This window comes from Rhinolophus hipposideros (assembly GCF_964194185.1).
Source record: "Rhinolophus hipposideros genome assembly, contig: HAP1_SCAFFOLD_207, whole genome shotgun sequence".
NCBI lineage: Eukaryota > Metazoa > Chordata > Mammalia > Chiroptera > Rhinolophidae > Rhinolophus > Rhinolophus hipposideros.
This window is the reverse complement of record NW_027669348.1, coordinates 56,437-69,305: the sequence shown is the minus strand read 5'-3', so window position 1 is coordinate 69,305 and position 12,869 is coordinate 56,437. Positions and strand designations below refer to the sequence as shown.

The window sequence follows — 12,869 nt, the reverse complement described above, 5'->3', positions numbered from 1 at the left end:
AGGGCAATTACAACTGCGGAGGCACTCCCAGGGATCAGCAGTAGGCGGCAGACGCAGCTCTGGGCTTTCATCAACTCAGAAATCTCCTGCCCTCCACACACACATAGGGAAGAAGTACCCTAAGACTCAGGAGACCTGGGCACAGGGCTGGCTGTGTTACTCTCAGTGCGCATATGTGCAGGCAAGAGAGGAAAATGCACTGACTTTGTAAAAACTGACATCCAGAATTTATGGCACCACACATCTAAAACTGCCGTCCCAGGGTCACTCTGGGCACCAGGTGAGCGTCTCTGCCTGCCCAAGACGCAGAGGACTCTTTGGTACAGGAGAGGACAACCTGGAGATTACTTGGTAGGCTTAAGCAAAGACTGACGCTGCTTTTTTTGTTTTGTTTTGTTTGTGTATTTTTGATATTTTTGCCGGTGTTGAGTGTGGGTTATCAGTTGTTTTTACATGGGTGTATTTGTTTTTTCTTTGCTGTTGGTGTTGCTGTTGTGCTGGGTGATTTGCTTTGTTCTGAAATTGCTCTATACCAGGGCCCAGCTCAAGAGGCACAAGATTCAAAACACCCTGAGGCCGACTCCAGACCAAGTTAGAGTATTATCGGGTTTGACCTACAAGTGACACACCCAGAAGGAATTCTCTACAGGCACAAGAGCCCATAGGGGCCAAGCCTCATGTGAGCAGTCAACCCTCACTCAGCAGAACTACCACTGTGGGCAGAGCCAAGATTCACAACTAGGCAGCCTAGGAGTCAATCCCACCTACTGACCAGCCAAAAGCAATTAAAGATCAACTTTAACAGGACAATATACACAAAACGAGAGTCACCTTTGGTGCACACGCAGAGGAGAAGAAGGAAGTCATGCAAGTCAAATATAAAGGACGCATACTACGTAAGATAACCAATAAAAACAAAGACCCATAAGGGACCTACCTAATACATCAAAGCAAACACAGAGAGTCAGCCAGAATGGGGAAACAAAGAAACATGTCCCAAATAAAAGAACAGAAGAAACCTCCAGAATTGGAACCAAATGAAATACAGGTAACCAACCTGTCAGAGACAGAGTTCAGAACACTGATGTTAAGAATACTGAAGGGGTTTAGTGACGACATAAAGAAGGATGGAGAAATCATAATGAACAACCAGTTAGAACTAAGGAATACAATAACTGAAATAAAGAACCCATTTGAAGGAATTACAGCAGGCTAGATGAAGCAGAGGATCGAATCAGCGACATGAAGACAAGTCAGCAGAGATCACCCACATGGAACAACAAAAAGAAAAAAGAGTAAAAAACAACGAAAATGGCTTAAGAGTCCTCTGGGATAACATCAAGCGCAACAACATGCGCATCACAGGAATACCAGAAGGTGAAGAAAGGAAGCAAGGGATCGAGAACATATTTGAAGTTATAATGTCTGAAAACTTCCCTAACCTGGTGAAGGAAACCGACGTATAACTCCAGGAAGTGCAGAGAGTTCCAACCAGGATAAACCCAAACAGGCCCACACCAAGACACATTACAGTTAACACAGTAAAGATTAAAGACAAAGACAGAATCCTAAAAGCAGCAAGAGAAAGATAGCAAGTTAAATACAAGGGAACTCCTGTAAGACTATCAAATGACTTTTCTACAGAAACATTGCAGGCCAGGAGGGAGGGGCAGGAGGTACTCACAATGATGAAAAACAAGGGCCTACAACCTAGATTGCTTTATCCAGCAAGGCTATCATTTAAAATTGAAGGAGAGATAAAGAGCTTCCCAGAAAAGAATAAGCTAAAGGAATTTATTACCACTAAGGCAGCATCGCAGGAAATATTAAAAGGGCTTCTGTAAACAGAAGAAAGATGAAAACAATCTAACGACAAATTTAAAAATGGCAATAACTATGTACCTATCAATAATCACTTTAAATGCAAACGGATTATATGCTCCAATCAAGAGACATAGGGTGGCTGAGTGGATAAGAAAGCAAGACCCTTGTATATGCTGTATACAAGAGACTCACCTCAGATCAAAAGACACACACAGGCTGAAAGTGACGGCTTGGAGTAAGATATTTCATGCAAACAGAAATGAGAAAAAAGCTGGAGTTGCAATACTTATATCTGACAAAATAGACTTTAAACTGAAGAATATATTAAAAGACAAAGATGGGCACTATACATAATAAAGGAATTGGTCCGACAAGAGTACATAACCCTAGTAAACATCTATGCACCCAACATAGGAGCACCTAAATATATAAAACAGATATTTACTGACATAGTGACAGAACTCAACAGTAATATTATCATAGTAGGGGACTTCAACACACCTCTGACAAGGGACAGGTATTCCAGACAGAAAATCAATATGGAAACAATGGCCTTAAATGACACATTGGACCATTTGTATTTAATCAACATTTTCAGAGAATTTCACCCCAAAGCTGCAGAATACACGTTCTTCTCAAGCACACACGGGACATTTTCCAAGGTACACCACGTGTTAGGCCAGAAAACAAGTCTTGATTAATGTAAGAAAATTGAAATCATACCAATTGTCTTCTCTGACCACAGCGCTATAAAATCAGAAATCAACTACAGGAAAAAAACTGGAAGACAGACAAATTCATGGAGCCTGAATAACATGTTACTAAATAACGAATGGATCAACAATGAGATCAAGGAAGAAATCAAAACATGTCTCGAGACAAATGAAAATCAAACCATGACAAACCAAATCTATGGGATGCAGCGAAAACAGTCCTAGGAGGGAAATTCACAGCATTGCAGGCCTACCTAAAGAAACAAAAAAATCACTAATCAACAGTTTATTTTCACACTTAAGGGATCAGGACAAAGAACAGCAAAATAACCGCAAAGGGAGTACAAAGAGGGACATAATAAAGGTCAGAGCGGAAATAAATGAAATAGAAACCAGAAAAACAATAAAAAACATCAATGAATCCAAGAGTTGTTTTTTAGACAAAATAAACAAAGTCAACAAACCTTTAGCCAGACTTATCAAAAAGAGAGAGAGAGAGGACCCAAATTAATAAAATCAGAAATGAAAGAGGAGAAGTGACAACAGACACCACAGAAATACAAAAATATTTAAGAAATTACTATCAGCATCTATATGCCAACAAATTAGACAATCTGGAAGAAATGGAAAATTTTCTAGAAGCATACATCCTTCCAAGGCTAACTCAAGAAGAAACGGAAAACCTGAATAGACTGATTACCACCAGGGAAGTTGAATCAGTAATCAACAAGTTCCCAACAAACAAAAGTGCTGGACCAGATGGCTTTACAGGTGAATTTTACAAAACATTCAAAAAAGAATTATCACCTATTCTCCTCAAGCTATTCCAAAAAATTCAGAAGGAGGGAAGGCTCCCAAAACCTTTTTACGAGGCCACTATCACTCTGATCCCCAAATCAGACAAAGACACTACAAAAAACACACAAACAAACAAAAAACTATAGGCCTGTATCTCTAAAGAACATAGATGCAAAAACCCTCAACAAAATATTACTGAACACAATTATGCAATACATTAAAAAAATCATACACTATGATCAAGGGGGATTCATTCCTGGTATGCAAGGGTGGTTCAACATCCGCAAATCAATTAACATGATACACCACATTAACAAAATAAAAAATAAAAATCATATGATCATATCAATTAGATGCAGAAAAAGCATTGGACAAAATCCAGCAGCCATTTATGATAAAAACTCTTAAGAAAATGGGAATAGAGAGACCATATCTCAACATAATAGAGACCATATATGATAAACCCACAGCTAACATCACACTCAACGGGGAAAAGCTAAAATAGTCCCCTTAAGATCAGGAACAAGGCAAGGTTTCCCACTTTCTCCACTTCTATTCAACATAGTGCTGGAACTTCTAGCCACAGCAATCAGACGAGAAAAATAAATAAAAGGCATCCAAATTGGTAAGGAGGAAGTAAAATAGTTATTATATGCAGATGACATGATACTATATAGAGAGAACCCTAAAGACTCCACCAAAAAACCATTAGAACTGATAAATGTATTTAGTAAAGTAGCAGGATACAAAATTAATATTCAGAAATCAGTTGCATGTGTATATACCAATAATAAAGTATCAGGAGAAATTAAGAAAAGAATCCCATTTACAATTGCTTCAAAGACTATAAAATACCTGGGAATAAATTTAATGAAAGAAGTAAAACATCTATACTCAGAAAATTATAAGACACTGAAGAAAGAAATTAAAGAGGATACAAATAGATGGAAGCACATAATATGCTCATGGATAAGAAGAATTAATAGAGTGAAAATGTCCATACTGCCTAAGGCAACATACGAATTCAACGCAATTTCTATCATATTACCAAGGATGGTTTTCACAAGAATAGAACGTATAATCCTGAAATTTATATGGAACCATAAAAGATCCTGGTTGGCCTCGGCAATCTTGAGAAATAGGAATAAAGTGGGAGGTATAACGATACCTGACATCAAATTATACTACAAGGCTACAGTAATCAAAACACCACGATACTGGTATAAAAACAGATACATTGATCAATGGAACACAATAGAGAGCCCAGCAATAAATCCATGCCTATATTGTCATTCAATCTATGACAATGGAAGCAAGAATTTATGGTGGGGTAAAGACAGTCTATTCAACAAATGGTGTTGGCGAAACCTGGACAGACACATGCAAAAGAATGAAGCTGGACCACTTCCTTACACGATATACAAGAATAAATTCAAAATGCATTAAAGACATAAGTGTAAGATCTGAAACCATAAAATTTCTAGAAGAAAATATAGGAAGAAACTTTATAGACATTACCTGGAGTAAGATTTTTACTGATACATCCTCTCAGCCAAGAGAAGTAAGAGAAAAAATAATCATGTGGGATCACATCAAACTAAAAAGTTTTTTCACAGCAAAGGAAACCATCAATAAAACAAAAAGGGATCCTACTGTATGGGAAAAGATATTTGCCAATGATATATCTGATAAGGGATTAATATCACAAATCTATAAAAAACTTACTCAACTCAACTCCAAAAAAACAAACAACCCAATTAAAAAATGGGCAGAGGACTTGAGGAGACATTTTTCTAAAAAGGACATACAGAAGGCAAGAAGACATATGAAGAAATGCTCAACCTCACTAACCATCAGAGAAATGCAAATAAAAACCACAATGAGATACCACCTCACCCCAGTCAAAATGGCTATCATCAATAAATCAACAAACAACAAATGCGGGCGGGGATGTGGAGAAAAGGGAACGCTAGTGCACTGTTGGTGGGATTGCAGATTAGTGCAGCCACTATGGAAAACAGTATGGAGGTATCTCAGGAATCTGAAGATAGAACTACCCTATGATCCAGTAATCCCACTCCTAGGCATCTACCCGGAGAAATCCAAAGCTCCAATTCAAAAATCTGTATGCACTCCTATGTTTATTGCAGCACTTTACACAATAGCCAAGATACAGAAACAACCGAAATGCCCATCGGTCGATGACTGGATTAAGAAGCTGTGGTACATTTATACAATGGAGTACTACGCAGCCATAAAGAAAAAAGAAATCTTATCATTTGCAACAACATGGATGGATCTAGAGAACATTATGTTAAGTGAAATAAGTCAGAAAGAGAAAGACAAGTACCATATGATCTCACTTATATGCAGAATCTAAAGAAAAGAATATGTGTATGAACTAATCAGAAACAGTTTTGGGGACACAAAAAACCGAGAGTTGTTAGATGGGCAGGGGGGAGGGGGTTGGGGATGGGGGGAAGGGTGAAGGGATTGGGGGGCGGCTGGTGACCACAGGATGGCCTCAGGGTTTTTTGAGAATTACTTTGGGGAACTTATTCAATAGTGTTTGGGGATTTTGTTGGGTGTCCGATGGACATGTGTCCTGTTTGGGAGACCACCTCAGGGATGCTGTGGATGCCTGGTCATGGCATTGTACACCAGAGACTGGACATTAATGAATGCCAACTATAATTTTATGTGTATAATGTGATGGCTCGGTGTGAGGTCGGGGTGGTGGTGGATGGGGGGAGGGGGGTTCACGGTGTGAGGGATGTAAAAATAAAATAAAATAAAATAAAACTATAAAAAAATAAAAAAAAATAAAACAAAAAGGGATCCTACTGAATGGAGAAGATATTTGCCAATGATATATCTGATAAGGGGTTAATATCCCATATTTATAAAATGTCTCAGTCAACTCAACTCCAAAATAACAAACAACCCAATTAAAAAATGTGCAGAGGACATGGAGAGTAATTTTTTTAAAAAGGACATACAGATGGGAAACAGACATATGAAAAAATGCTCAACTTCACTAATCATTAGAGAAATGCAAATAAAAACCGCAATGAGATACAACCTCACCCAAGTCAAAATGGCTTTCATCAACAAATCAACAAACAACAAGTGCTGGCCTGGATGTGGAGAAAAGGGAACGCTTATGCACTGTTGGTGGGATTGCAGATTGGTGCAGCCACTATGGAAAACAGTATGGAGGTATCTCAAAAATCTGAGAATGGAACTACCCTATGACCCAGCAATTCCACTCCTAGGTATCTATCAGGAGAAATCCAAAACTCTAATTCAAAAAAATTTATACACCCCTATCTTTATTGCAGCACTATACACAATAGCCAAAACATGGAAACAACCGAAATGCCCATTGGTAAACGATTGGATTAAGAAACCGTTACAGTTATACAATGGAGTATTTCACAGCCACGAAGAAGAATGAAATCTTACCATGCAACAATATGGATGGACGTAGAGAACATTATATTAAGTGAAATAAGTCAGACAGAGAAAGACAAATACCATATGATCTCATATGGGGAATCTAAAGAAAATAATAAATGAATGAACTAATCAGAAACAGTCTCAAAGACACAGAGGAAAAACTGAGGGTTGCTAGATGAGGGGGTGGGGATAAGGGGGAAAGTCACGGGATCAGAATGAACAGTTGGTAACCACAAGAGTGCCACGGGGATACGAGAGTCAATTTGGGGAATGTAATCAATAATTTCGTAAAGATTTTGTAGGGTATCCAATGGATACTTGTCTCATTAGGGAGACCACCTCAGGGATGATGTAGATGGCTGATCACTGCACTGTACACCTGAAGCTGAATAATGAATGTCAAGTACAATTTACATGTACATATAATACATATACATATTTTATATAAAAATATATATATACATACTATATATATATATCTTATATAAATATATATATTACATATATATTACATATAGTTACAAGAAGCGGAGTACAGCATTAGGAATAGAGACAGTGGAAATGTAATGGCTGTGTGAGATGTCAGAGAGGCAGTGGAGGGGGGAGGGGGTTATGACTGTGTGAGGGATATAAATGATACATGTCTAGCTATTACATTGTTTTGTGCACCGGAAACGAATAAAAGAATGTGAAAAACAGAAAAAAACAGTAAACTGGAAAGGGAACAATGAAAAGCTTCAAAAAAAAATAAAAAAACAAAAACTATCTTACAGAAGAAAAAAAAGATACATAGAAACAAAGGAAAATGAAAATACATCCTACCAAAATTTTGGGGATGCAGCGAAAGCAGTTTTAAGAGGGAAATTTATATCATTACAGGCCTATCTCAAGAAATAAGAAAAATCCCAAATAGATAACCTCATCTTTACATCTTATGGAGCTAGAAAAAGAAGAACAAATGAAACTGAATGTCAGCAGCAGAAAGAAAACAATAAAAATCAGAGCAGAACTAAATGAAACAGAGAACAAAAAGAGAATAGAAAAAATTAATGTGACAAAGAGCTGGTTCTTTGAAAAGATTAATACAATTGACAAATCCTTGGTAGACTCAGTAAGATAAAAAAAGACTAATAAAATCAGAAATGAGAAGGGAAGTTATCACGGACGCCACCGAAACACAAAGCATCATCCAGGAATACTATGAGGGACTACATGCCACCAAATTCAATAACCTAGAAGAAATGGACAGGTCCTTGGAAACATATAGCCTTCCTAGGCTGAATCATAAAGAACTGGAAAATCTAAATAGATCGATCACCACTAAGGAAATTGAATCAGTCATCCAAAACCTTCCCAGAAGCAAAAGTCCAGGACCAGATGGCTTCACTAGTGAATTCCACCAAATCTACAAAGAGGATATAATACCTGTCCTACTCAAACTCTTCCAAAAAATTGAAGAAGAGACAATACTCCCTAAATCATTTTATGAGGCCAACATTACCGATACCAAAACCTGGTAAGGATAACACAAAAAAAGAAAACTACAGACTATTATCTCTGATGAATGCAGATGCAAAAATCCTAAGAAAAATGCTAACAAATCGAATGCAACAATATGCTAAAAAGATTATTCATCATGACCAAGCAGATTCATCCCAGGTGCACAAGGATGGCTCAACATTCAGAAATCCATCAATGTGATTCATCCCATAAACAAAATAAAGGACAAAAATCATATGATTATATCAATTGATGCAGAAAAAGCATTTGACAAGATACAACATCCATTTATGATTGGATCACTTAATAAAATAGGTATAGAAGTAAAATACTTGAACATAATAAAGGGCATATATGACAAACCCTCAGCTAATCTCATAATTCATGATGAAAAACTGAAGCCCTTTTCTCTACGTTCAGGAACACCGCAGGGCTGTCCCCTATCACCTCTGCTTTTAAGCATAGTGTTGGAAGTCCTCGCCAGAGCAATCAGGCAAGACAAATAAGTAAAAGGCATCCAAATTGGGAATGAAGAAATTAAATTGTCACTCTTTGCAGATGACATGATGCTATATATAGAAAACCCTAAAACTCCACCAAAAAGCCATTGAAAACAATCGACAAATACAGTAAAGTTGCCGGCTACAAAATCAATGTACAAAAGTCCATTGTATTCCTATATACTAACAATGAAATCTCAGAAAAAGAAAGCAAAAGAACAATTCCTTTTGCAATTGCAAGAAAAAGTATAAAACACCTAGGATTAAACTTAACCAAGGATGTGAAGGATTTATACGCTGAAAACTATAAGACATTTTTAAAAGAAATTGAAGAAGACACAAAGAAATGGATAGACATTCCATGCTCATGGATTGGAACAAGCTACATAGTTAAAATGCCCGTATTACCAAAACAATATACAGATTTAATGCAATCTCCATCAAAATCCCAATAGCACATTTTAAAAAATAGAACAAAAAAATCATCAGATTTGTATCGAACCACAAAAGACATCAACAGCCAAAGGAATCCTAAGCAAAAAGAACAATGCTGGAGGTATCACACTCCCTGACTTTAGCTTGTACTAAAGGGCAATAATAATCAAAACAACATGGTATGGGCAGAAAAACAGACACATAGACCAATGGAATAGAATTGAGATCCCAGAAATAAACCCACATAAATATGGACAGACAATTTTTGACAAAGAAGCAAAAAGCATACAATGGAGAAAAGACAGCTCCTTCGATAAATGGTGCTGGTAGAATTGGAAAACCACATGCAAAAGAATGAAACAGGGCTGAAATCTGTCACCGTGTACCAAAATTAATTCAAAATGGATCAAAGACTTAAGCATAAAACCTGAAATAATAAACTGCATAGAAGAAAACATAGTTACTAAACTTATGGACCTTGGGTTCAAAGAGCATTTTATGAATTTTATGACTCCAAAGGCAATGGAAGTAAATGCTAAAATAAATGAATGGGACTATATGAAACTTAAAAGCTTCTGCACAGCAAAAGAAACCATCGATAAAATAAAGAGACAACCAACTGAATGGGTGAAAAAGTTTGCAAACAGTGCCTCCGATAAGGGGCTAATATCCAAAATATACAAGGAACTCATGCAACTCAACACACAAAAAAACAAACAACCCAATTGAAAAATGGGCAGAGGACCTGAAGAGACATTTCTCCAAAGAGGACTTACAAATGGCAAATAGACATATGAAAAAATGCTCCACATTACTAATCATCAGAGAAATGCAAATAAAAACCACAATGAGATATCACCTCACCCCATTCAGAATGGCTATCATCAACAAGACAAATAGTAACAAGTGTTGGAGAGGCTGTGGAGAAAAAGGAACCCTCATACACTGTTGGGGGGAATGCTGGCTGGTGCAGCCGCTATGGAAGGCAGTGTGGAGGTTCCTCAAGAAATTACAAATAGAATTACCACATGACCCAGCAATCTCTCTCCTGGGTATCTACTCAAATAATCTGAAAACTTTGAATCATAAAGACAAGTGTGCTCCAATGTTCATTGCAGCTTTACTTACGGTGGGTAAGACAACGGAAACAACCAAAACGTCCTTCGATAGATGAATGGATAAAGAAGTTGTGGTACATATAAATAATGGAATAGTATTCGGTGGTAAGTAAAGATGAAATAGGACTATTGCTAAATGGGGTCTAATGGGGTGATGGAAAGAGAACTGGCTGGCTGGTGACCACACAATGTGAGATATAGATAATATATTACAGAATTGTACACCTGAAATCCATGTCACTTTATTAACAATTGCACCCCAATAAACTTTAATTTAAAGGAAAAAAACCCTCAAGTGGTGATATATTATAAAATGGTTCACAGTGACACATTTTCCATTACAAACATAAAACAATGGTAGGGGGAACACTATTAAATTTTACAAGTGCTACACAAAACTAAATTCAGAGTAAAAAAGTTAATTTCACACAGGAGCCTTTTACCTTGGTACCAACATCCAAGAGTCCATCGTCTGATATAGCCCGTGAATCATTCCTGCCAGGTTTCCAGGAAAGACTTTAGGGTAAAAATACACAACAAAAACAGTGAGTGCATTCCTTTACAAAAACAACAAACACAAAGGGAGCAAAATTCAGCTATCTGCATAGGAAATGAAGTTTCTTGATATGATTAAAATTTAGACGATGTTCTAGAAAAGCTATCAGTTATCTATTGCTGCCTCCACCACTCCCAACTCGTGCAATATTTAATGAAGAGACACTCTAAGTTTCCATAACAAAGAATGACAGCAAACATGTTGGCAACACCTGAGAGTACCTTGTTTTCACCAAAAGTCCTGAAGGCTGAATTGAAAACGCAATTAATAGCTGACAATAGGAACGTGAACTGGGACAAAAGCAATGACCTAAATCAAGGTAGAACGATACACTAACCCTTCTCCATGGTCTGTCCCTGGTTCAAAGATTAATCTGTGTGGGTCAAAAACGGCAGTCTTGCTTCTTTAACATAGAAAGCAGTTACTAAACTTACCCCATTCCTTGTTTTCACTCAAAAACACTACAGTGAGGTCCCTGAAATGCATGAAATGTTTGCAGCTTACATGTACAAAAGTCAAAGAACAAATATGTACGTTGTTAGCCTCCCCACTCCCAGATCACTTGTCCGCACAGCTTGCTGGCAATCTCCAAACTTGAAAACTTCAGCCTACGAAGGCATAGACTCCTGAAACAAGGTTGGGCTCAAATGACCCACAGTAGGAGTTCTCTATTTCGCTGTTCCTGGAAAACAAGCTAAATGGAGCCTCAGTCATCCACTCCCAACACAGGCATGTTACCACCTACCCAACTCCATTACTGTTTTCACAGTAATGCCCAACCCTCCATCTCCATGGGAAGGACATCAGCGCGTTGGGCAAAGAGGTGGAGGTGACGAGACACCTGCTGTGGGCCATAGATCTATGTAGTTCAGCAATCTCCAGTGCCTTTGGACTCAAGGGGACCCCCTCTGTAATTCCGGGTGCAGGTGGAAGATACCACATTCCTACTTGCTATAAAGAGAGTGTTTCCAAAGGCTCAAAGGTTTAATATGTTTTCACACAAACCTTAAATTTTCCTGGTTCCTCCAATTCAACAAGCAAAACTACTTAGACAACTACCAACATCCTGTGTCCTTCCTTCCTGTAATTTCTCTTTACCTTGTCATACCCTACCATTCTGATCTCTTTTCCCTCATCTGATGTCTAATCTCTGCTCTAAGAGCCTTATTCCTATCCCAACCTGTGTTGTTCCTATTGAAACGTGGATTCCCCTGCTAATTCCATTCTTAGCCTCTTCCATTGCATTCACTAGACCTTTCCATAATTAAAACACTCACCCAAAGGATGATAAAGAAGGAAGTGTACTGGGCTTAGAAACCTATACTAATCTCATTTCATCACTCACTGTAGTCAAATAAGTCACTTCAATCTCTGGGAGTTCAAACTCCTCATGTGATCAACCACTTGACCAAAACATTAATGGCAGCATGAAGTACTAGGGGTGTTTGCAATAATTAATTGATAACATTCCTTCAACACCTGGAATTCTATGTATTTTTGGTTCTGTCTATAAAAATGGAGAATACTTAGCTGGCAGAAGTGGAAAAAAATAACAGCAACAAAACTACCCCGAGTAAAGCAGAGAAAAAGGTAAAAAATCAAGAAAAGTCATGGAAGAAGGAAGAAAGACTAGAAAAAAAGAAAAAACTTCCTAGAATGAGGGAAGCGTACTAGCTTAAATGGAAACACAGTAATGGGAGTCAGTAAGTAGAAAAATCAATGAAAAATATCCTCTCAATTTGTGCTGAATTAACACAACAGTGTATACATAGATGATCTTCACTTACAGAACAACGATTCGTCCCAAGAAGGGTACATCGCATTATCCCTGAAAACATTTATCTGATTAGGTCTTGCTTATGTACAACCTGTGGTTCTGTGGCCACAGCGAACTGACATCTGCCCTCAACACTGATGGTGAAAACAAGGTTCTCGTGACTGCTGCAATTGTCAAGTACATTAAGAC

At 37.7% G+C, this 12,869-nt stretch overlaps 1 protein-coding gene across 1 annotated transcript in view; it reads right to left on the bottom strand.

Moving 5' to 3' along the window:
• The window catches only part of LOC308495623 (uncharacterized protein), a gene marked incomplete at its 3' end in the record, with an annotated part of 43,227 nt that overhangs the window by 8,177 nt on the left and 22,181 nt on the right, over positions 1-12,869 (bottom strand). Inside the window, exon 8 of the mRNA XM_081080592.1 lies at positions 10,791-10,863. Coding sequence (XP_080936718.1) covers positions 10,791-10,863 — 73 coding nt within the window. The remainder of the gene's footprint in view (positions 1-10,790; positions 10,864-12,869) is intronic.